At 42.4% G+C, this 24,567-nt stretch overlaps 1 protein-coding gene across 1 annotated transcript in view; it reads right to left on the reverse strand.

The window, feature by feature from the left end:
- Positions 1-2,877: 2,877 nt before the first annotated feature.
- Ccdc175 (coiled-coil domain containing 175) overlaps positions 2,878-24,567 on the reverse strand; it is a 49,400-nt gene continuing 27,710 nt past the window's right edge. The window contains exons 11-19 of the mRNA XM_051196058.1: positions 21,782-21,853; positions 20,643-20,778; positions 19,862-19,993; positions 13,800-13,938; positions 11,708-11,787; positions 9,456-9,608; positions 6,498-6,600; positions 3,697-3,740; positions 2,878-3,093 (exon numbers count right to left, since the gene is read on the reverse strand). Coding sequence (XP_051052015.1) covers positions 2,878-3,093; positions 3,697-3,740; positions 6,498-6,600; positions 9,456-9,608; positions 11,708-11,787; positions 13,800-13,938; positions 19,862-19,993; positions 20,643-20,778; positions 21,782-21,853 — 1,075 coding nt within the window. The remainder of the gene's footprint in view (positions 3,094-3,696; positions 3,741-6,497; positions 6,601-9,455; positions 9,609-11,707; positions 11,788-13,799; positions 13,939-19,861; positions 19,994-20,642; positions 20,779-21,781; positions 21,854-24,567) is intronic.

Raw genomic sequence — 24,567 nt, forward strand, 5'->3', positions numbered from 1 at the left:
CAACTCGGGATTTGGAAATTTAACTGAACAGATAGTTCTCAAAAGGCATACAAAAGGCCAAGAAGTTTTAAAAAGTGTTCAGTATCCTTTGCCTCTAAGGAAATGTGAAACAAAACTACTTTGAGATGTATCTTACCCAGTCAGAATGGCTGTCACCAATAGACAAGTGAAAATTGCTGGCAAGGCTGTGGGGAAAGGGGAACTCTCACCTACTGTTGGCTGGAGCGGAAAGTGGTACCGCCATAATGAAAACCAGTGTGGCTAAGAGGGGCATATGGGTAGGGAGGTTTGGCCTAAACTTGTCATTTATTGAGATGCCAAACAGGAGACTGCTGATTTAAAAATAGAAATAAATATAAAGAAAGGGATTGTGAGTGTATTTAAATTTGATTGATTTTCATTCTGACTTGTAATTAAAGAAAAATAATGAAAAGTTCTTTAAAAAGTTGTAGTCTGTGTGTGTGTGTGTGTGTGTGCATGCATGCTTGTGTGCAAGGGTGTATTGGTGGGCAGTGGTTATCACTCATGTGTCCCAATGAATGTGGAGTTCAGAGGATGACATGTAGGAGTCTACATAGGTTTGGGGAATCCATCTCAAGAGTGTCAGCCTTGATGGCAAGGACATTTACTACTGAACCATCTCTTTGGCTCAAAACATTTTTAATAAGTTAAAAGTAATCTGTATTGGTTCTGGTGTTTCTCATTACGTTTTTGCTTATAAAACATAAAAGGTAAAAGTTAATTGATCACAGTGTGCAGGTGAATTCTGGCGTCTAGCACTGATATCCGTCTCATTCCTCTTTCCAGTTAGCGAGCCCACTGACCTCCCACAGCCCAGCTACTCGAGGTTATTGACTAGCTCACAACTGCGCCTGTCACTGACATTCCTGTGTGCTCTCGGCATCCAATAAGAGAGCTTTACTTCCGTGAAGACTAGAAGCGATCCATCCGTTAATTCTAACCATCTGTTCTCTTGCCCTAGGAGTACTCCATAGACTAAGGCCTGAAGGATTGTAATGACATATTATGTCCAAGAGTGGGCAGCAGAGGGCTGCTGTCCTGGAAGCAGTCCAGGGGTTCTGGAGATCAGCAGACAATCCAGAAAGTTGGAGACTATGGGTGGCTGTGAGATGGTGGCATAATCCAAGGGCCAAACGGTACTCACTTCCCTGGGACGGTGGGAGATTCTAGAGACTGATGGACACTCAGTCCGTATTTGATATTGTGTAACTCCCATTTGCTGTCGCTCATATTTTATGGTTGGAGAATGTGAGGAAGGGTATGAAGCAGCAGGAGCCCGCCTGGCTTCAAAGCTCACATTCTACTCCATGCCCTGAGAGCAGAGATAGGCAGAGCTATGGCAAGACAGCAATCTGCTCCCAGATCTATCTCAGCTCAACTTCAGAGCCTCTGCTTACGATTCTTCAAGCCAGCTGCCTCTTAGATAAGCCCACACTTCTTATGCCCCACTTTTGGCATACGCAGGAATTAACACGCATTTTCCAAGAATCCGGATTCTCTTCCTACTGCATCAGCAATGGGCAAGTTACAACCTAATGGGTAATTCTACGATAGCAGGCAGAACTGCAACAGAGATTTCAGGGCTGGCGATGCCAAAAACACTACTGACCCCCGTTAGATGAGGAGCTGCCATGCTCTATACGGGGACTGTGACTCTCATTTGAGCAGGAAGTGTTGCATTCACCACAGTTACCCAGGTATCTTAGAGCTTCAGCAGGACAGGCGGTAGTAAATGCTTGCTCACCGCAATGTTTCATTGGCTCTAAAGTAGTATAGCTCACTATTTAGGTTCTTGTTTTAAGGATTTATTTGTTTTTATTTTATGTGTACAAGTGTATGCCCGCATGCGCGTAAGTGCACCACATGCATGTCTGGTGCCAAAGGAAGGCATTGGATCTCCTGGAGCTGCAGTTATAGATGATTGGGGCGCTGTCATGTGCTGGGAACCAAAATGTGGGGCAGCTGCAAGAGCTTTTAACCACTGAGACATTTCTCCAACCCTGAGCACTGAGCTTGAAATCTGTTTTGTCCCTCAGCACTCCACCGACTTTTGAAAACTATCTAGTAAGAATGTTCTTCCCTAGTTTCCTTTTCATTGGTAATGAAAATAAGATTTTCATTTTATTTCATTATACATGTTCACCATTGTGTGGCCTAGAAACAAAGTCTGTCTTCATTTTCCCAGTGTCTCGGCCTGGGTGACCTTGGCTTTACCAAAAGAGCCTCTCATGTTATTAGACAACAGCATGCCAATGTCAGCCTGCTAGTTCTAAGTGTTTTCTCTATAAAGTTAGATAGTCAGTGTGCTAGACTTGGAGGTTCGCATGGCCTGTGTCGCCACCACTCTGTAATTTGTAGCATAAGAGCACAGGTATATGTAATATATGAATGAACTTGGTTGTGCTTCTGTAGGGTCATATAGGCAGGGAAATGGAATTCACATGAGGCAATGGCATGAAATGCTGTTGCTCTTTTGAGTTTTTCCAATTATCTAAAAGTATAGAACACTTAAACAGTGTTTCTGAGTCAGGTGTGGTGGCTCATGCCTATAATCCCCAGCACTCAGGAAGTTGAGGCTGGAGGATCCTGAGTTCACTAAAGCACCAGAATCCTCAGTAAGAACCTGTCTCAAAGATGGATTATCTAGGATTTTCTTTTTATCATGAAGATGATTCAAGATTAGTTCTCTTGAAAATTAGTTCACGTGGAAGGAAGAACTGACAAAAGTGTTCCAACAAACGCAGCCCAAAGTCAGTACCTGTGTTCGGTGGGATGCTCAACATCAACAACCACCATCCTTCCCCTTCCTCTGGTGACCAGTCCCCAGGGAGCCCCTTATTTCGATGTCACTAGCTACTACAAGGCAGCAGGAAGTTCTACATTACCGAGTTGTTCAAGGTACTTTCTATGAAGAATTTCAGATGGAGATTCCTCCAACATAAGGAGATGCAGCCTCTCGATGCCGCCCAGCAGCCAGGCACTAATGGCCTCGATTCTTCCATCCCGGTAATACAGCTTCTCTATTAGAGTCTTGATTTCTTGCAAGGTATCTTCTCCAATGTTCACCAGTTCCTTAAAGGAATTGTATTTGGGGGTGTGTGAATATGATTACAACAAGATAACATTTTGAGCAGATTCGTTCCAAAACAACTCTAAGGACTGTAGGGAGGCTAGATTCAAAGCAGCCTATCTGATTCCTCCCTACCTAGAGGAGGAAGGGAAGGGAAGGGAGGGAAGAAGGTGCTGGGTAGCTGGGGCATAGAGAGAGAGCCTAGAGCTGTCTGCACAGACTTATAAATGTATGTGTTGTCTGTGAACTTGCAAAGAATGAAAGAGAACAGAAGGAAAGGAAAGAAGGAGGGAGAGAGGGAGGGACAGAGAGAGGCAGGGAGGGAAGGACTTCCCATGTTGACTGACTGGTAGTATAAGAAGATAGTTTCTGAAAGGATTAAGATTTCGTAGTGACAATGGCACAATGGGTGTGATGGTGGCACCACCCTGGCATCCTTCTGTAGTCTAATAATTCCGGCCACGCATACATGAGTACATACCAATACATGCACATGTGAGCACACATGAGCACACACAGAGACATGAACTAACACACACACCCTTAATGGTAGGTAAACTCCTTTGGAAACATGATACACAAAACAACGAAAGAAGAACCCTCACCTTAATTGTGATCTGAAATTGTGCTAGGAAATCTCCATAGTGTTCTGAAATATTTAAAATACAGTGGTTACTAAAACGATATTAGCATTTTCATAATTAAAAGTTTAAAGGTTATTTTCATCTAAAAGTTTTTACTTCCATAATGATGGGGGGAGGAGGGAGAGAGAGGTGAGGGAGAAGAAGGAGAAGGAAAAGAAGAAGGAGAAGAAGGAGAAGAAGAAGAAGAAGGAGAAGAAGGAGGAGGAGAAGGAGGAGGAGAAGAAGGAGAAGAAAAAGTAGTAGTAGTAGTAGTCATCTTTACTTGACCTCATGGCAAAAAGTATGAAACCCTAAGTCAAACCTCAGACTGAAAGAAAACTAAATCCCAGAATATATGAAGACTTTAGCTCAATGATAAGAACACTAAAACCCAAGGCAAGGGGTGAAAAGCTTGAGGAGACACGTAGCAGATCACAACTTCCACAATGTACCTGCTTGTGCAAGCCTCTTGCATCTCGGTGCTGAGGTCCTCCCCTTTTCTAGAGTAGTTATCTTTAACCAGAGAGTCATGTGGGACTAATGCTCTGACTTTCAAGGTTAGGCCACGGCCATACCATGAGCTCCCACTCCGTTCTCCGGGATGCTTTTCTTGGAGACCAGCAGTTATGTGCGGAGGCTGTGCCAAGGTGTTCTGGCCAACAGTTTTCCCCAAAGCACATTTGAAAGCCACATCAACTTCAAACATAAGCACCAGTTTTTGGATGGTTCCAGATCCCAGATGCTGAATGTCCACAGCTTAGGAAGGTTGTCTCCGAGCTCTGATCACATCGCCAACTTGTGAGCCAAGTAAATTATTTGCCTTAACATCTTAACTTTGTGATATTTGTTGGGTTTTTATTTGTTTTTTTTTTTAAGGTTTATTTTTACTTATGTGTGTATGTATGTATGTATGTATGAGTGAAAGTCACACGTGTGTTCAGATGTCCAAGGAGGCCAGGAGAGGGCATTAGATCCCTTCAGCTAGAGTTATAGCCAATATGAGTGCTAGCATCCGAACTCCAGTCCTCTGAAAGAGCAGCAAATGCTCTTTGGTATTTGTTATGCCAGAATACTTCATTGGTTCAAGATGGTTCACAAAAGATGATTTCAGATAGCCAAGAACCACATAAACTAATGACCATTTCAGGGAAAGGCAGATCAAAACCACAATGCCACACCATTCTATGCTTACGCAAATGCTAAGTGTTAATGCTTTCGATGTCCTCAAATTTCTAAGTGTTGGTGAGGAGCTAAGAGCCACAGGACCTCTTTCCCATCACTTGTTGGATGAGACCTTTGAACAGCAATGTTGGCAAACTAGCAGTTTCTTAAAAAGAACTCAGACAATAACCATGCAACCCAGCTATTCCACTCCTACTCATCCCCTAAAAATTAATTAAATAAATAAATTCCAGAAATATACTTCTAAACAAATGCCACTAGTCGCTTCACTTATGGTAAACGAGGAACAAGGCAAATGTCCCTCAGCTGGTGCATGTGGTCGTTTGAATGTCACTGACCCCCATAAGCTCACAGGGAGTGGGGTTATTAGGTGTGGCTTTGTTGGAGTGGGTGGGGCTTTGTTGGAGGAAGTGTGTCACTGTGGGGGTGGGTTTTGAGGTTTTGTTTATGTTGAAGCCATGCCCAGTGTCTCAGACCACTTCCTGTTGCCTGCAGATCAAGATGTAAGAACTCTGAGCTCCTTCTCCAGCACCATGTCTGCCTGCACGCTGCCATGCTCCCTCATGAAGGTAATGGACTGAACCTCTGAACTGTGAGTGAGCCACTCCAATGAAATGCTTTCCTTTATAAGAGTTGCCGTGGCCACGCTGTCTCTTCACAGCAGGCGAAGCATATATAGCTGCGTACCAGTGGGAGGTAGCTTGTGGCTCACGAGAGAACAGAGACATGAGTCTTTTGTATTTGGTGATTGTTTTGAAACAGGTTAAGACTCTAGGCCAGGTCGACATGGAACTTACTATGTAGCCCAGGCTGGTCTTTAACCTACATCAGTTCCTCTGTGTCAGTCTTCTAAGTGTTGGGATAATAGGTGTGAGCCCACCCCGCCACACACACACACACACACACACACACACACACACACACACCTGGCGTCATGAACAAATATTAAAAATCCGTTTCGCAGAGGCCAAGAAGCCAGGATACGGAAGTGTTCACACTGTGCCATTTCTTTTTGTTAACTGTTGGGTTAGAAGGCAGGTTGGTGGCATCCAGAGACTGGAGGTGGGGTGAAAGATCAGCTGGAAGGGACAGGTGGTAGCAGTCACTTTTGTAACCAAAATAAATGCCTGACAGAAACAACTCAAGGAAAGAGGCTACTTAGGCCTATCTATAGTTTCACTGTGTCACAACACAACGGCTGTCTGTGCTGATAGGACTGCGTGGTGGAGATTCCATGTTTCTCTCGGTAGCTCGGGAAAAAGAAAATACAGGCTGGACTCAGGAAACAGTATAGCCTTTAAGAGCCTGTTCCTAAAGACCTACACCCATCAGCCAGGCCTCGCCCTGCAAAGAGCTCACAACCTTCCTGCTCGCTCCACAACTCAAAGCAGCAGCTGGGAAGGACACTGCATATTTGCACTATGACAAGATAAACAAAGATGAACCTGTCCTACACTGCTGTGGTGGCAGTGGCAGCTGGGGTGCACATATCCCTCAGAATCCATCGAGGTTTAAAATAGATGCATTTCATTATATACCAATGAATCAAAACTGATGTAAACAAGAACAAAACTGTAGGGGAGGAGCGATGCGCTACTTACTGTGCTGAACTATCAGTTGCCAGGACAGGTCACCTGAGTCCTGCACGGTTATCTGTTGCTTTTCTCTGTACATTTGGGTTTGTTTCTTCAGGTAGTCAAGATGCTGAGAATGAAAGCAACATGACAGCTATCAGCACCTGCTCCCTGTACATCACGTGCGTTAGTGAAATGGCCACGCGGTCATTCATCAAACATGTCAGTGCTTCACGACGCCACCAGCTGCTCTACTCTGTCTCCCTCCGTTCAAGGGAGAAGACAGGGTCCTGCTCTCTTACTACTTCAGCAGCCAAAGACATAAACATGGTGCTCCGGATAAGGCTGGACATGGTAAGAAGTTAAAAGACCAAATGCTTCATATCCACAAGAACAAAAGTTCCTTTTGTAAAATACAGCAATAAAAATCCCCATCCTTTTAGTAAATGTTAAATGTTTCTATAGGAGGAGAGGCTGGTGGTGCACTTCCACAGGCAGATAAAATTCCTCCCTAGTCCATATCACAGGCTGGCTGCAGGATGTTGTGTTGAGTATATGAGAGTTACTGAGGAACAAAAGTTTCCCACAGTACATGCATCCTTCTGAAAAACATCAGTCCTTAAGCTGCTTTTGTTCTACTAGACAAAGCATGTGAAATTGGCGGGATAACTCTTGACATTTAACAGACAGAAATAAGGAAATCCCTTAATGCCATCGGGCTAGTCAGTGCCCAGGCTACTTTCCTCATCAGGCTCCCACGGAAGGAATGTTTTTTATTTTTCTCTAGCTATTATCAGTTCTTGAAACAAACAAAACCAGAGTCTTTTCTTGTCTAAAAGGTACATACTTTACTGCCTGACTTTTGAAGTTATCATGAGCACTGAATGGAACCAAGCCCCACAACTCTTGGACAGTAACGCAGACCCTAACTTCAAGGTTGTCACAGGTTAGTGAGAGAGAAATGTTTACAAAGAAGCAACATTCACCCTGTGAGACACTAAGGACAGTGTCTCCAATGAGTGACAGACTCTATCTCATGACTTCAAACAAAGGAATATTGTACAAATCTCTGTGATTACTGTCTTGTAACACTTACAAAGTATAGAAAGTATATATTATTCATGTATTATTAATAAACTGTTAGATTCAACAGTTCTGAGCATTAAAATCAGAATTTAATAGGTTTAATTATTGAACATACCATTCTAAAATTAAAATGAGTGAATCTTAAGCATAAACAGGCAAGTCTTACTCTTTTGAGTCACAAGCCTGAAAATTAATGTTCATAAATTAAGATTGTAATTTTTGGGGTTATATGAACAGGCTTGTTTGCTGTATAATAATCAGTTAATATGGTACAACTAAGTTTTTAGCTAGGCAAAGGAAACTCAAACATGAATCTTACAAATGAAGATATCTGAGTGCCCTACAATACACCAGCAGGTGTTTCTTTACTTGTCAAAGGGGCTCCGATCTGTGCATATAAAAGAACAATGTAACCAACTTCACCATGCCTTGGACTTGCCAGCAATGAACTTTTGAAACTCAAGGTAAATCATGGCTTTGATCTTAAAGTTATGAACTCTTCCATTCTCTTAACCTAGAACAATATATGTGTGTGTTGTGGTAATTGTTTTCTGAAAGCAGATAACAGGTTAAAAGCCACCTTAAACTAAACAAATATCTTTTAAATGTTGGAAGCAACATGGATTTGGCTGTGATATCTGTTTGAGATATGTACTGCTATTCTGGTTCAGTTGGGGGTCAGTAAAGCAACTTGTAACATTTTGTTAAAGGTTTCTGTAAAGGATTCCTTCAGCTTCTTTCCATACTATGTTCTCTGTGCTATTCAATAAATATAGAGCCAGCTTTTTGTTAAGGATGGACACAACCACAGACCAGATAGAAACACAGCAGACAGGCCAAGGGGACATACGAAGCACACACACACTAGATCAGCTAGAGTCAGCCTCCAGACAGTTGGAAGATAAGACATGGGCAGAAAAGTGGAAAATCCAAAATTGGGCTTGCTCTTGATCAAACTAATTCAAGAGGAGATCTGTGTTTTTATTCCTTAATGCAACATCGACACAGGTTAAGTTGTGAGTTTCCGGGCTCTCACACTTTGCTGGTGGGAGGGGTGTTATAATTTAAAAACATAGTGTGTGAGAGAAAGATGCCATCTGACAGAACTTGGGTGGAGGGGCTTTTTATTGGGAGAAAGTGAATGGGAAAAGGGGAGGGGAGAGGGGAGATGGACCTCTGGGGATAGGAGCAGCAGCAGAAGAGAGAGAGGTAGGGGGTGAGGGGAGGGGAAGAGCGAGGCAGAGAAGCAGAGAGAGATGAGAAAGATGTGGGAGGTGGGCAGGGCCCTTTAGAAAAGGAACAGTGAATATGCACAGGAGATGCTCTTAGTGGCTGCATTTGAGGGCATATCCTGTCAGAACCCCAAGGACAGGCCAGTACAGATGCCTGAATACTAACAAGGGGCATTCAGTGCAATGCCTTTGGGAGCCTGGCATTCTGCAGGAGATGCACTTACTGATGACTTTGCAGTTTTAGTTGGGATCTATACCCAACAGAAATATGTCCATCAGAACAGTTATCCTTAAATGGGCTTAGGAGCAGGGCTGGTAACAGCCAAAAGAAATTCTTCCAAACAATAAATAGTACTGTCTAAATAAATACTAGTCATATGATGGAATATACAGAATTCACTATTCAGAATGAAGAATAATGAATTACACTCAATTAGAATGAACCTCAGAGACAGAAGGCTGAACAAACTTGTGGATGCAGCCTTCACATGTAATATTTGAATCCTGGCAAAACCAGTCTTTGGCATTAGAAGTTAATGGTATTCTTGCGGGGAGAGGTGTGGGTAACTGGAGAGATTTGGAAGACTGGAACCTTCTTCTAAAGCTTGTTGCTGGTCCAGGCAATCAGTCAAAACCATTAGGAAAAGTGAAGTGATCTTGAACTTACTTCTTTTAATTTTTTGTTTTCCAGGATGAGAAGGGTTGCCTTTTGGTCATTTACATAGATTTCGTTTTCCAAGTTCTTTATAAATTCAAAATGCTCTTTGGTTTTTTTACTTTCAACTTCTCGTAAATGTTTTAATTCTTTCTTCACACTTTCCTGCCCAAACATAAAAGATACAGTTATCTCCTAAGGATCAAAGGGCAAGGCACCAGCATTAGGCTGCCTAGTCACCTGTTCTGCATTCATCCCTGAGCTGTGCAGCAGAAAACCCCAAAAGCTGCATAGTAAAAACTCATTTGTGCACTCTGGTAATGTCATGTATGAACCTTAAGTGAAGTATCCTAGACACTAACCAAACTTCACAAATTAGGACTTGCTTTCATACTTGGATAATTGCCTGTCCAAAATGGGGAGTGGGAGCCAGAGGTGGGGGTGGGGTTCACTGAGATTTTGAAGGAAGGTGTTTCTGATGGATATTTATTTGCCTGTTTATTCACCTACTGTTTGTTTGCTTTGGAGATAAGGTGTCAGGTATCCCAGGCTGACTTCAGGACTCTGTAGCTGAAGATGACCCTAGGCCTCTAACATTCCTGTTTCCACCTCCCAAGTGCCAGCATTACGACTGTGGTCCACCAAGATCAGTCAATGCAGGGTAGAGGACTGAACTCTACCAGGGCCTCACACATCTCAGCCAAGCACTATTCCAATGGATCTATACCATCAATCCTAATCCTGAGTCCTTTCTTAAAACAAATTATTTATCAAAAAAAATTTCTTATAGAATTCTCTATTCAGTTCTCAATTATTATAGCATTATAAGCCTCATTAGAAAAAAAGTGTGTGTGTGTGTGTGTGTGTGTGTGTGTGTGTGTGTGTGTGTGTACATGTGCATTACCTTTCCCTGTAATGTCCTCATCCATATTTCTTCTTGCCCACAGCATATCAAAAATCACATTTGAGGAGGTGGTGATGGCACACACCTTTAATCCCAACACTTGGGAGGCAGAGGCAGGAGGATCTCTGTGAGTTCGAGGCCACTCTGGTCTATAGAGTGAGTTCCAGGACAAGGTTACACAGAGAAACCTTGTTTTGAAAACATAAATACATAATACATACATACATAATCACATTTGATATCCAAATATATCAAAGAATAGGATAATTCCATGTTCAATTAACCAGCTCCACATAAATCATTTATAATGAAGTCATAGGCTGTGTATTTTGAAAGATAGTAAACACTTCTTTGATTGCTTCTGTTCTATCTGCCACAATCACTGCCTACTCAGCCTCAAAGAGCGCGGGCAGTACAATCCCCACCCTCTTAGAGAGAACTTAGGGTCAACGATGTTTATTTCTACCATTAAACTTGAGCGGCTTCCAGAGATCCTCCCTATTCTTAATCACGTATTAATCCGAGGGAACTGAGAGCTATCAAACCTAGAAGAAGCTCACTTCCCAGTGTTTCTCTGAAGGAGTCTCAGAGATGATTAGATCACAAGGGCGCTCACATAACAGATTTAGTTCACTGGCAGACCCCAGTTTTGTACAGAGTATTTGGAGGTGACAGGACTGGGGACCATGAGGCCAGTGGAGGAAATGTGCGTGTGTATTTTAATGAGGTAGGGAAGTCCCAGCGCCTTCTTCCTATTATTCCTCTCTGCCCCCTGCTGACCGTGAGGTGAAAGGCTTTCCTTAGCCACGTCTTTCCTGCTGGCAGCTCAGAAACAAGAAGGGCCAGCCAATCAGGGACCTCTGAGATCAAATAACCCCTCCCGCCATTAATTTGGTTTTCTCGGGTGCATATGTCTCACAGTAGTGCAAAACTTCCCCGTTATGTATATATTCACTACAATTTTAATAAGTTTAATAAGTAAGTTTAATAAGTCAATTTCATGAAAACTGAATAAATAGTATTGCTTGCACACACTAGTATTTTAAAGTAAAGAAGGAGAGGGCGGGGTCTCTGAGTGGTAGCATTCTTTTATCCCAGCATGCTGGATGGAGGCTAGGGTGGGCGATTTAAGTCTAAGGAGTTTAAGTCTAAGACTGGCAACACAGAAAACAAAACAAAACAAAAAACCAACCAACCAAACAAACAAACAAAAAACCTTGTTTAAGAAAACCAAGCCCCAGGGACATAGCCCTGGCAACACAGCACTTGCCTAGCATATAAAAGCCTGGCCTTCAAACCCCAACACCGCAAATAGCACAAAATAGAATTCCAAGACAAATGAACCACAGCGATTATTTACCGTGTTGTCCAAATATCTGATGATATCCTTTCTAAAGCGGAAAATGTAGTTGCTCAATAGATTCTCCTCTTGCTTCTTTGCTATTTAAAAAGACAGAAAATAACTGTCCACAAAGTTATTTGGCTTAAAAAACATTAACCAATATAAGGCATGCATAGTTTTAACAGTCGCATTATGATAAACTATTACCACAATAAAAAGGCAGCTAATAGCCAGGTGGTGATGGCACACGCCTTTAATCCTAGCTCTTGGGAGGCAGAGGCAGAGGCAGATGAATCTCTGTGAGTGCAAGACCAGCCTGGTTTACAAGAGTTAGTTTCAAGATAGGCTCCAAAGGCACACAGAGAAAGCCTGTCTCAAACCTCCCCCCCCAACCCAAAAAAAAAAAAAAAAAAAAAAATGCTCCCTAGTGCATTACCTTTGTGTCTGGTTCCTCAGAATCAACCCTATTATCCGTTTGTTTCTTTTAGATTTGTTTTTGTGAGAGCAGAGGGTGTGCACTCAAAGGTATGTGGCGGTCAGAAGATGGCATCAGAGTTGAGTTTCTGGAGTTTGAGGGTTGCTTGGTTATTATATAGGCACCATGATCTGAACTCTGGTCCTCATGGCTGTGGATTAAGTGCCCTTAGCCACCGGGCCATCTCTCCAGACCCCTCAGACACATTTGAAGAAGAATGCCTTTAGTTGTGTTTTCCACTTAGCTCAATTTTCTTAAATTATGTGCTTGTGAGGCTGTGGTTATTTTAAGACATTTTCTACTCATTTCTACTTTGTACTAAGAGGAGAAACGGGAAGGCTGGGGAGAATAAGGTATCTACGAACCCAGATAAAAGCATCAAGTGAAAGCCTCCCTGTGATGGGAGATGCCATTATGTATATATGTTTCTCATACTGGTTAATGAATAAAGCACTGTTGGCCAATAGGAAAGGAAGATAGGAGGGGAGGAGACAAGATGGAGAGTGCAGAGAATTGAACCGCCAGCCGCCTCTCGCTGGTAAGACCACGTGGAAATACATAGAAATGGGTTAAGACAGAGCTAGCCTATAAGAAACAAGTTACTGGCCAACAGCATTATATCAAATACAGAGTCTCTATAAGAAACAAGTAACTGGCCAACAGCATAATATCAAATACAGAGTCTCTGTGCATTATTTGGGGCTGGCGCCGCGGCCGGAGGAGACCAGGCAGCGGGAGGAAAAACCCAACTCCTTACATCCCTGACTTCCTGAAAATCTGCCAAGAAATAGAAAACCAACTCAGAAATGGCAGGCAGACTGGCTGCCCAGGCTCTTAGTATCCCATTTATATATTCTAGCGAGTTTTAACTCCTTGGAAATAATCAATATTTATTTGCTTTACAGTTTATCTAATTGATACAGGCTGTGTTAATCCATATCTTTATGATTATCTGCTCGATGCTCACTCCCACTCCTACCCCAGAAGGCTGTTCTTTCATTGTCCCCATCCCAGTCCTTTCTTTTACTCTGAGCCCTGGCCTTCTGATTCCCACAGTTCCTCCATCATCTAGAAGACATGTCATCTGGAAGTGGTAGCTGCAGAGGTCCTAGATAATGGCTGGCCCTCCACTTCTGGAATGAAGGCAAAGGTCAAACATTCTGGACCTTAGGTGCAGGGTTAAGTGAACACATCTAATATTTGTGGCAGAAACAATTGTTTTTTATTTGAACACACATGGTTATATGCACACATTGTGTAATATGTTGTGCTGTGTGACAGAATGCAAAAGACATACATACACTTTCCAGACATGGTCCATATCTCTGGAAGTGCCATCTATGATAATTCTTATTAATCTTTGCCTTAGGGATAGGTGAGTGGGGGCAGGTATCTACTTGGAGGAAGGAGGGAGAGGAGAAGGGAGGAGAGCGGGGAAGAGAGCAGGGAAGAGAGGGGGAAGAGAGGAGGGAGGGGGAACTGAGTAGGAGAAAGAACTTGGAGAGGAGAGGAGGGAATGGTAGATAAACAAGCTGGAAAGCAGAGTGCTTCTCCTTGGGTGTGGGATGGATTTCCACCCCCTTTGTGCTGGCAGGCAGAGGGGATGGGACGTAGTTACCAGCACTTCATGCACACCTGAAATATCACTGTGGAGGGACTTGAGACTCCTGTTCTTTTCTTTGTATGCCTCTTCTGCTATCTGAAGCTGTGGGAGGCTGTCCACTAGTTCCTCTTCTCTCTCTTTGTTCGTCTGTGCTTCCTTCGTAATCAAATCCTGTAAGAAAGTAAGGCTGATTGATCAAAGAGGTTTGGACCCGTCACACAGCTTAGAGTTAAAGCGGTCTTCTCCAAGGGAGAGCTTCCATGGGTGTGGGGGGGGGGGTCCAGAGAGAGGTACCTGGCACACACTCTGTGTTTGAGAAATAGGTGCTGCCTATTCATTCACCCTGGTGCACTACATTCAATCTACAAAGATGCTGTCAATTAGGAGTCTCTGGCTGTTTCCATTCCTACTATCTGTGCAACCAAAACATGCTTGAGGAAAATTGCCTTTGGTGTATCACGTTCTATGCAAAGGAGCAGCGAAATATAAACATGCATGCTCCAAGAAATATGAACAATGTAGAAACAATGGGGTATAAAGGGACAAATGGAAAAGGTACTCTGAGGAAAAGCATGAAGATTATCTGTTTACTTAATTGTCCTGGTTGGTTTTTGTCAACTTGACGCTGGCTGGGATCACTTGGGAAGAAAGAGCCTCAGTTGGAAACATGAGCCCACCTGACTGTCCGGAGGGGTATTTTCTCGAAAGGTAACTAACGTGGGAGGACTCAGCCTGCTAATTGTACATGTGCCATGGCAGTGTTATCCCTGAGCAGGTGACTTGTATAAGAAAGCAGGCTGAGCTTTCTTATACTGGAGAGCAAGCCAGTAAGCAATGTCTCCTCAGGTTCTGCTCCAGTTCCTGCCTCCAGGTTCCTGCATCAAGTTCTTGCCTTGCTTTCCTTCAGTGCACTGTATATGACCTGAGATATGCAAGCCAAGTAAAACTTTCCTGGACAGGTTGTTTTTGGTCAGTGTTTTATCGAAGTAATAGATTCCTTCAATGACAGGAATTCTGAGTTGTAACCGGGGACTTGGCTCCCATCTGGAGCATGCCTTTCCTCACATGTATGTATGTATGTCTATAAACAGAAGCTGTGGGTGCCAATTTTAGACCCAGGCCCTCAACCAAAAATGACCCTTTCACCCTTTTCCTGGCTGACTGGAGATAAGTGTGGAAGCCATCACTTGTACCTTCATGTCAGCCTCACGCTGAAGTGGCAAAGATGTCTACAAGTCCTGTGCTTACCATGGCCTGAGCTAGGAATGAGAAATGAAAGTCTGTCTTGCTTCCAGTGAAAGGACACATAAACGGTCTTAGTTCCTGTTCTATTGCTGTGAAGAGACACCATGACCACAGCAACTCTTACAAAGGAAAACATTTAATTGTGGCTGTCTTATGGGTTCATAATTTTAGTCCATTATCATCATAGTGGGAAGGGCATACAGGCAGACATGGTGCTGGAGAAGGAGTTGAGAGTCCTACATCTGGATTGGCAGGCAGCAGGAAGACAGAACACTGGCCCTGGCTTGAGCATCCGAATCCTCAAAGACTACCTCCAGTGACACAATTCCTCCAAGAAGGCCATACCTGCCCTAACAAGGCCACACACCAAGCAGAATCACTCCCTGGCGATCACACATTCAGTTTATGAGCCCATGGTGCCACCACAGAAACCACCCCCACATCAAGACCAAGTCACATAACTTTCCCCTTGCCCTTGAAGAGACAAGACCTTCACCCAGCCCTCTGCTTTAGCAGCCATGACAGGCTATAGAAAAGGCATGTAGGCCTCTAACTCAGCACATGACACAAAGAAACTCCAGATGCCCTGGCCTCCTAGAGCCTAGGGCCAAAACTGAACACAAAGAAACTCCAGACAACGCCCCCCTCCCACCCAGCCTCCTAGATATTTGGTTCCTGGGAACTGTTTGGCCACAAAAGAAACTCTAGGGAAGACCAAAACCTCCCCTGTAGTCTCCAGGATACAGTTCTGAAAACTATTAGTGTCTGTGAACAACTGGCCACCTGCAAGTAATAAGAGACAAAGCCATAAAAACCACAGAATATTTCCTCTCAGCACTGACCAATGAGAAAATTGGTACATAGGTATTTCATGCCAAAATATGACTTTGAGAAATTCCCCTAATTGTTCTCCAAATGTCAACTAATCAGAAACCAACTGTACCTACTGATGTAATCCTGTGATTCCCCCCTTTAAAACCTAGCAGTAGACAGGGAACTCCATTTCCTCTGGTGGCTGCTGCATCAGCCAGCTAGATGAGGCCCCTGTCATGGTTGGATGAAATAATAAAACCTTGCTGTTGCAGTTCGGTGGGTCTGTCTCCCTGGTGGTCTTTTTGGGGATCTTCGAAACTTGGGTAAAAAACTGATATTTCTTAAGGATTAGCTTCCCACGGAAATCTATATTTTCGCTTGTTTGCTTGTTGAGGCTTTTTAGGAGGCATGATCTTGTGTAGTGATCCTTCTTCCTCAAGTCTACTTTTTATTGATTAAGTACACAGTAAAATTACTCTGGAATGCACCAACACTCTCTTAAGCACTTCTAAATCCTGAGTTGCAGGAGGTCACACCTGCAAGGGTGCTTGCCAAAAACACATAAAATCTAGACACAGCGCCTTTCATCAATGCAGAGATGGCCATTCATGTCTTCTTTGGACACACTGGCCTGTAGTTCTTACTGAGTTATGTTATAGAGATATATGCATACAACTCATACTCTAAAAAAGGGGGGAGCTATTTTTTTTCCTTTGTATAGACAACTGAGATGTCTGGGGCTGTGGTAATATTTTGTTAATGCTTTAACAAAAAAAAAAAAAAAAAAAAAAAAAAAAAAAAGCTTGCTTGCCTGAAGCTCAGAGTGCAGAGCTAGCAACTAGTTAGCCATAGAGGTCGGACAGTAGTGGTACACACCTTTAATCCCACAACTGGGGAGGCAGACGCAGGCAGATCTCTGTGAGTTCAAGGCTACCCTGGGCTACATGAGATGAATCTAGTTTAAAAGAGAAATAGAGCCAGTCTGTGGTGGCTCACAGTACTTGGGAGTCACAAGCCTTTAATCCCAGCACTAGGGAGATGGAGTGAGGAGTGACATGGCTGGGTGAAGAGAGGACTATTAGACAGGAGGAGACAGGAGCTCGTTGCATTCAGTCAGAGGATTCGCAGGGACAGGATTGCCCCTTTGGTCTGAGGATTCAGTAGAGGTAAGAACTAGTGTTTGGCTGTTCTGCTCTGATCTTTCAGCATCAACCCCTATATCTGACTCTGGGTTTTTATTATTAAAACCAATTAGAATCTGTGATACATGGGACTCATATTGTTCTGTGAAAAAGCATGTAGAAGAGTTTCCCTTGGGAAGATGGTCATCAAAAGACAAGAGCCTCTGTCTTCCAAAGTGCTCTCTTCTTACTAAAGCTCTTCCTTCATCATTACTCTGGTTCTGGAGTGATGGAATCCATCAGGAGGCTGAAGACTGAACCTTGTGTGGTTACACAATGACTACTTTAGGATATCTTCTTGCTAGACAGTCAGATGCACACAAGTCCCCTAGGCCAACTTTAGAGTTTGCTATCTAAAAACCTTTACTTTTCGTTTAAATTTTATTCAAGTTGTGTACTTGTTGAAGGAAGGGTTGTGGCCCAGTAGAGCAAACAAAGCCAGAGTTGTTTCTTTAGTGGGGGACAGTTCTTATAACCCAGTAGACTCAAGGCACTTTAGTGATCTTGGACTCACCATGGTGACAAGTCAGATGTGAAAGGTGGATACCCACATTGGTGGACATCATAGTCCTCCTTCCCTCTTGACCTCCGTGTTCAAATATAGACCGATCTCACCTGTACACACCTTGCAGGTCATTGAAAGGGCCACATCCTGTTCTCTGGTTTCCCACTGATAATTCCCACAGTACAGTTAGCATGATAATACTATGGTTATCTCACCCCACCTTTTCAGGCTAAGATTGATTTTCAATATAGAGGAGAGAGGATTGTTAGCTCTTTAGTGTACATCCTGTTTCTCCATCTCTTTGACATGGCATCTTGCTCACAGCTTATGTGTTTTCCCCTGAATTATCATTAGATTGCTTTTGAAAAAAGTCAGGAAGATAAATATGCATATGTTTTAACTACAGTTTAAAGATATCATGATGAGGAAGCAGAAATAAATATCTCCAGGCTTTAACATTGTGTAGGTTGCCCCTAAGTAGCACTAGTTATCATTCCATGAGTAGTTATTAGCTTTGAATCAGTTTGTCACTCACAAACTTTGTATCCAAGGCTTAGCTCCCCAGTGGGCAATGCTTGTAACATGATAAATAAATGAACCCAGAGACAGTTATTAGGGTTCAAGCTAAAGATTAGGGAAGCAAAGCAGCCAAGCTACCTCTAACAGGGTTGGGGTGTTCCTATTCTCAATGTGACTGGAGAATGAATGCCTGATACTGAGACCTTGCTCCTGTCTCATATACCTCCCTACTTCTGGGAATGTGACCCCGGGTGCTGAGGACATCTTTGTGTGAGCTGGATCAATCTTGTGTGGATATGAGTGGCCTTGGACTCCCAGAGATCTGACTTACTCTCAATGCTGAGTCCTAGGATTAAAGGTGTGTACCATCACTCCCTAGCTAGCTTCTACCTGCTGGGCTTAAAGGTGTGTGCCTGGCTTCTATGGCTTGTGGCTGACTTTGCTTTCTGAGTCCTCTGGCAAGCTTTAATAAATCATAAATAATATTTCATCACAGGTGCTACTTGGGGGGCAGGATTGGAAACAAGTAGGTGGGATCTAGCTGGAGGCAGCAGGTGATGGGGCATATGCCCTTCACTGGTGTTTTGCTTCCTGCTTCTCTTTCTTTTTGCTTTCTGGACATGAGAAAATAGCAACTTTGTTCTACACAGGCTTTTGCCGTGATGTTCTGTCCCATCACAAGTTCGTAACAGTGGAGCAAATCATGGACTTGAGCCTCTGAAAACATGAATTTAAAAAAAAAAGTTTTTCTTTGTTTTCAGTTGTTCTTCTATGCATTCATCACAGCAATGGAAAGCAGATTAACATCACTGTGGTGGGTGGCTTGAATGACAAATGTTCCCCATAATCTTGGGCATCTGAATCCTTGGCTCCCAGCCTGTGGAAGTATATCACTGGGGCAGGCTTTGAGATCTTAACACCTTATCCCACTTTCAGCTTGTTCCCAGCTCCTTGCTTTGGTTACCATGATGTCACCGGAACGGACTCTTATCCCTCAGGAACCGTAAGCTATATTAATCTTTCTCCTATAAGTTAACATGGTCATGGTATTCTATCACAGCCATAGAAAAATAAATACTACAATATCTAACACACTGTAAATTCAAAGCATCAGTGAGGTGCGTAGAGCTTCAATAACAATTAGAAACAAGTACATTTCAGCTTGGATGCAAGTTGCATGTGTCTTGGCAATCATAAACACACACCCCTCCTTCTGACCCAAATTGTGAAAACCCACTGATTTTGCTTCTACCCAGAACTTCAGTCTCTTCAGCTGTTCTCACAGTGGCTGCCTCCAAGACACATGCCCTTATTTAATAGTATCACCTTGAAAAGGTGCATTTGTGTGGGTGTGTGCATGGGGACAGTGCTTGCAGTCTACAACATCTGGAAGCCTGGATGTGTTTGATGTCTGTCATCTCCACTTTCTCTAGTGTCCATTTTTTTTTTATTTACCCCTGATTGGCTTTTGGAACTTTTTAAAGGTATTCTGAGCTCTACTCCTCACTCAGTATTCTCTCCATCTTTACCATCTCAGCTCCTACTGGCTTTCCTACACAACTTCACCCTCCCTCGCAATGCTCATTGCATGTCACGTGGAAAAATTTTGAGTATATGGGTGGTTTTTGTTTTGTTTTAATGAAAAAAAAAGACCCTATTTCTGTTTCTTTTTCAGAAAAAGAGGAAAGATGCAGACTAGACTTGTGACCTTGCCTTTGTCCATACTGGAAGATTTATTTTACATTTACACAATCATGATTGCATGTAATATCATTTCCATTTCTCTCACATAATACTTCAAAGTTATTCTGAGATACAAAATAAAAATTACCTCATACTTGCTTAATTCTTGCATTAACCTTTTTTCTTTTTTGACAAATTCCTTTTCTTCTACTACTAATTCTGATTTAAGTTGATCAATTTCCTTCACAAATTCATCGATTTCCTGTTCTCTACGTTTTGTCTAAGTAGAGGAAAATGAGATTTGTTATTTCTCTTGTCATGGATAGTTTTACATTTCAAAACAGCTTGATAAACTGTGGGGTTTCTCAGAAAACTCTGAGGAGGGTGACACTTGGCCTTTCTCCTTTAGAAGTTTAGTCTTTCACCAGATGATAACTAGACAACACGAATAATGAGAGAGTTGTATAAGGAGTAAATATAGGAGTGATAAAGGATGCTTGGTAAGCTAGGATCTGCTTCTATGCGGCAGAGACACACCCTAGAAAGTGCGGCTAGGTAATGTGCTGGATCTCCCTTGGTGGCTTTCCTCCAAGCTGCTACATTTGCTACCAAGCCTGATGATTTGAGTTTCATTTCTGGGACTCCTATGGTAGAAGGAGGAAACCAATTCCTTGAACTTGTATCCTGACCTCCATTTGAGCATATGCACATACATGAATATAATAAAAAAGATTAAAACATCTAGTTAGCATATACCAAATAGACAGATTTGATTTCTAAAGAAATATCTATAGTAAGTACACTAACCATAAAATCCAGATAAAGGAAAACACCTTTTAGTAGAATAAAGTTTGTTTAAATATTGAGGGGGTGTTACTGACTTCTCTGTTGGTGACTACCATAATTCTAAACACTTTGGGTTTTCTTACCTCTTCAAGTAATGCAGTTCGCCTCTCTTCTGCAAGCTCAATTTGACTTATAATCTTCTTCATGTTTGCCTTTATTTTAAATAGCCAACGTGCATGCCTTTTTCTCACACAGCTTATTCTCCACTGAGTAACGACACTAGATAGCAGAACAAAACAGATTTAACATTATATCAGCACAGCAGCTTATGCCGACTATGAAGCAAAACAAGTCTGACTACCATTTTACCATGTTGCCTGGGCCTTCAGTGAAGTACACTCTGGCTACTAACTAAGGGAAGGCAGAGTGCTGCTGGCTGCCTCAGCACCAGCGCGGCCTGTGCCTCTAGTTTCCCGGGGAGGAGAGGTCCTTGCCCATCACAGCAGTGTGGAGACCATGCTGGGCTCTCCTCTTTCAGGTCGAGGATGGACATGAGGGAGGCGACAAGGAAAGTGAAGAAAGGAGAGGCGTGGGCAGAAATAGTAATGGAGTCACCCAAAGTACTAATAAGAAACTTCAAGTTTTAGGCTCTCAAACTTAAGGAAAAAAGCCCCCCCCCAAACCCCCCCCCAAAAAAAAAAACCAGGAAAAGCAAAAACAAACAAATACAAACAAAAACAGCTGTTTCTTTGGAGAATGGTAAAACGTACGATTTCAGCTTTATAAGTTATAGTATCAACAACAACAATGCTAATAAAATATACTTAAGTGCAAGTGAGTGCTACCTGTGTACATTTGACCTCCATACTTTTGATGGATCATCTCTTTGGCATTCACCCTATAGGACTAGGGCGATGAGAATAGATTAACTGAGCAATGCTTAAAACTAATAAGGCAGGGGCTGGAGAGATGGCTAGGCTCACAACCAAAAATATAAAACTAATAAGACAGACTGGTGCATGTGAAAGTCTGTGATCTTAATTACTGTCCTCTATATCAACCTTATTGTAAATTGACCCAGAAGTCTGGGTGGGCAACAGACATTCACAGATACTGGCAATCTCACTCTTTGGTGATTTCCCTGAGCTGAGATGAGAAACAAAGAACAATTTAACAAACATATCTAGATCTGAATGGATGTATGTGCAATTTAATTTAGGACAGTAATTTTATTAGACTCTATATAACATATACTACTGATCTCTCAGACCCATCATATTACTTTCTTTGAAGTTCTCTTTCCAGATTCTCACTCATGAGTTTTATTTGTTTTCGATACACTTCCTTTGTTGCTCTAAAAAAAAAAAACAATAAACATACATATTGGATTTTGTACTTATAGTTCGTCAAATACATATGAAAGTCTTAACACATTTATTAGAATGGGTACAGGCAATTGTAAAATTTTAGCGGCTGTATTACACAAGGGCATATGAACTGCTCCTGCACACCTATGCGAGAATGCAGAGGAGAGTCTAGGAAAGCATTGGAGGCAGGTCTCTGGAGGCTTCGGTTAATAGGGAGGGATGTGGATGGCCAGAATGGAGGTGTGATCTTACCAAAGAACCGGTGCGATCATTTGTGAAGATACAGAAGAAGGCACAGAAACGTCAGAGCCCAGCCACAACACAGGCTGGGAGGCTTGCTGCCCAGGGACTGTGAAAGGTGCACCAAACTGTTGAGGAACTCTGTGTTCTAGACAGTTCTAATTTTGTACAATACAGAACACAGGAAGGCTAGACAAGTTCTTGAACTAAGGGAAGGTCTTAAGTGTGTGAAATTTTCTTGAGGGAGGCTGGAAGGAAATGCAAAGACTCCAACACAGGTAACACAAGCCTCTGGTTCCATTCTCTTTCCTCTCACCACAGCTTCATACATACAAGCAAATCAAATGCCACTTAGGTAACATGACACTTTGTGTCCTTTCAAAGACAGAAATATTCATGAATGAAACATACAGTTGAACTATTGTTCCATAAGGTTTTGAAGGCCAGAAATACAAATTAAAGGATTCGGAATGCAACTGAATCAACCAGAACTAACCACAAGGCCTATGTTTCATAGTCTATTTGAAATAATAACCTATTTTAGATATCTAAGGTTCTTCATAACTCTATATCTCCTTAACGAGTTTGTTGCAATACACATACACACATACATACATATTTCCACAAATGATCTGAGCCAGTTTAAAAATAACATGGAATACAAAAGTTCATAACAACATTGAGCTACATATTTCATTCTGATCTTCTTGGTGACCAGAGCCAGAACCACTCAGTTACTCATCAAAAGGGCTGGGTATGTAGTGGTACACTCCTTTAATCCCAGCACTCAATAGGCAGAGACAGAAGGATCTCTGTGAGTTTGAGGTCAGCCTGGTCTACATAATAAGTTCAGGATAGCTAGGGCTACATAGTGAGATCCTATCTCAAAAAAATCTATAATTAATACATTTACATTATTAGTTAGAAAAATAAAATCTGATTGAACACAATTCAGTTTTCTTGCTCCTTCATAGGAGAAGTTCATAGTTTTCCTTCTGAAGCTGGCCCGATGAAAACTAGACATTTAAGTGATTGCTTATCTATACAGAGACAATAATGCAAAGAGCCTATACTTCATGTCTATGCTGGGTAGTTTTGTGTCAACAAGCTAGAGCCATCTGAAAGGAGGAAACCAAAGTAGAGAAAATGCCTCCATAAGATGAGGTTGTAGGAAAGCCTGTGAGACAGGCTTTTAATTGGTGATCAGTGTGGGAGAGCCCAGCCCACGTTGAGTGTGGACACCACTGGGCCAGTAGTCGTGGGTTCTACGACAAAGCAGGCAATAGAGAACAAGTCAGTGAGCAGAACCCCTCCACGGCCTCTGCATCAGTTCCTGCCTGCCTCTAGGTCCCTGCCCTGCTTGAGTTCTTACCCTGACTTCTTTAGCTGAGGAACAGGATGTGGAATTGCAAGCTGTATAAATACTTTCCTTCCCAAGTTGCTTTGGTGATGGCATTTCGTCACAGGGGTAGTGGCCCTATCTAACACAATATCACACCCAGCGTTCTAATGCTGTGTGCACTTTTCACCGCCACCTGCCCTGGTTGTGTAAGCTGGCCTTGTCACTGCCCTACATACAAATAATGTGCTCCTCTGTTTCTTGTTTGCATTCATTCTATTTTTTATTTCTCCTGTCTTAGTCCTGTGGCTGAGCTCTATATTAAGTAAGTGTGTAAGGAATGAATGCTTTTGATTCTTACTCCACTCTAGAGAATGCTTAGTTTTCCCCCTGTTGGGTTTAGGTTCGCCATGGCCTCCCCGCCCCATTTGTCAAAAGACTTTTCTGTGTCTATTAGGATGATCCCATGATTTCTGTTCCTGATTCTATTTATACATCCTTGGAATGAAAGAACTTAGCCAACAAGTATAATCTTTTATATGTTCTGGTGAACTTGGTTTGCAAGTATTTTTGTTGAGAATTTTTATATCAGCCCATAAGGAAAATTATTCTACAGCTCCTTCCTTCTATTGGTGCTGTCCTCTTATCTGGTTTGGGTATTAAGGTGATACTGGGTTTAAAGAATGAGATTGGCAGCATTTCTCCCCTTTCTGATTCAGTGAGTCATTTGAAGAGTTCAGTTCTTCTTTGGATGTCTGGATGGATTCCCGCCAGGGTTTTCCTTTTGGGGAGACACTTTGCTACTGTTTCAATCATGTTGTTCAATACAGATCTGTTTCAGTTGTTTGTATCCTCTTAATGTTGGTAGGTCATATGTAGTATGGTAGGTCATTAGTAACTTATCAGTTTATTCATTTTCTAACTTGTTGGATGATACACAAGTGGCATAAGATTGTGATGTCTCCCTCTCCTACTCCCAGTTTTGATTCTCGTTTGCTGAGTTTTGCTGAGTGCTCGGTGCTTTAAACCTTTCCAGAGAATCAACTGGTCCTTCTTGTTCTCTCAATCTCTATTTCATTGATCTATACCATGCTCTTCACATGTTCTTCACTGTTTCTTTCC

Source organism: Phodopus roborovskii, unplaced genomic scaffold, assembly GCF_943737965.1.
Source record: "Phodopus roborovskii unplaced genomic scaffold, PHOROB, whole genome shotgun sequence".
Classification (NCBI taxonomy): Eukaryota; Metazoa; Chordata; class Mammalia; order Rodentia; family Cricetidae; genus Phodopus; species Phodopus roborovskii.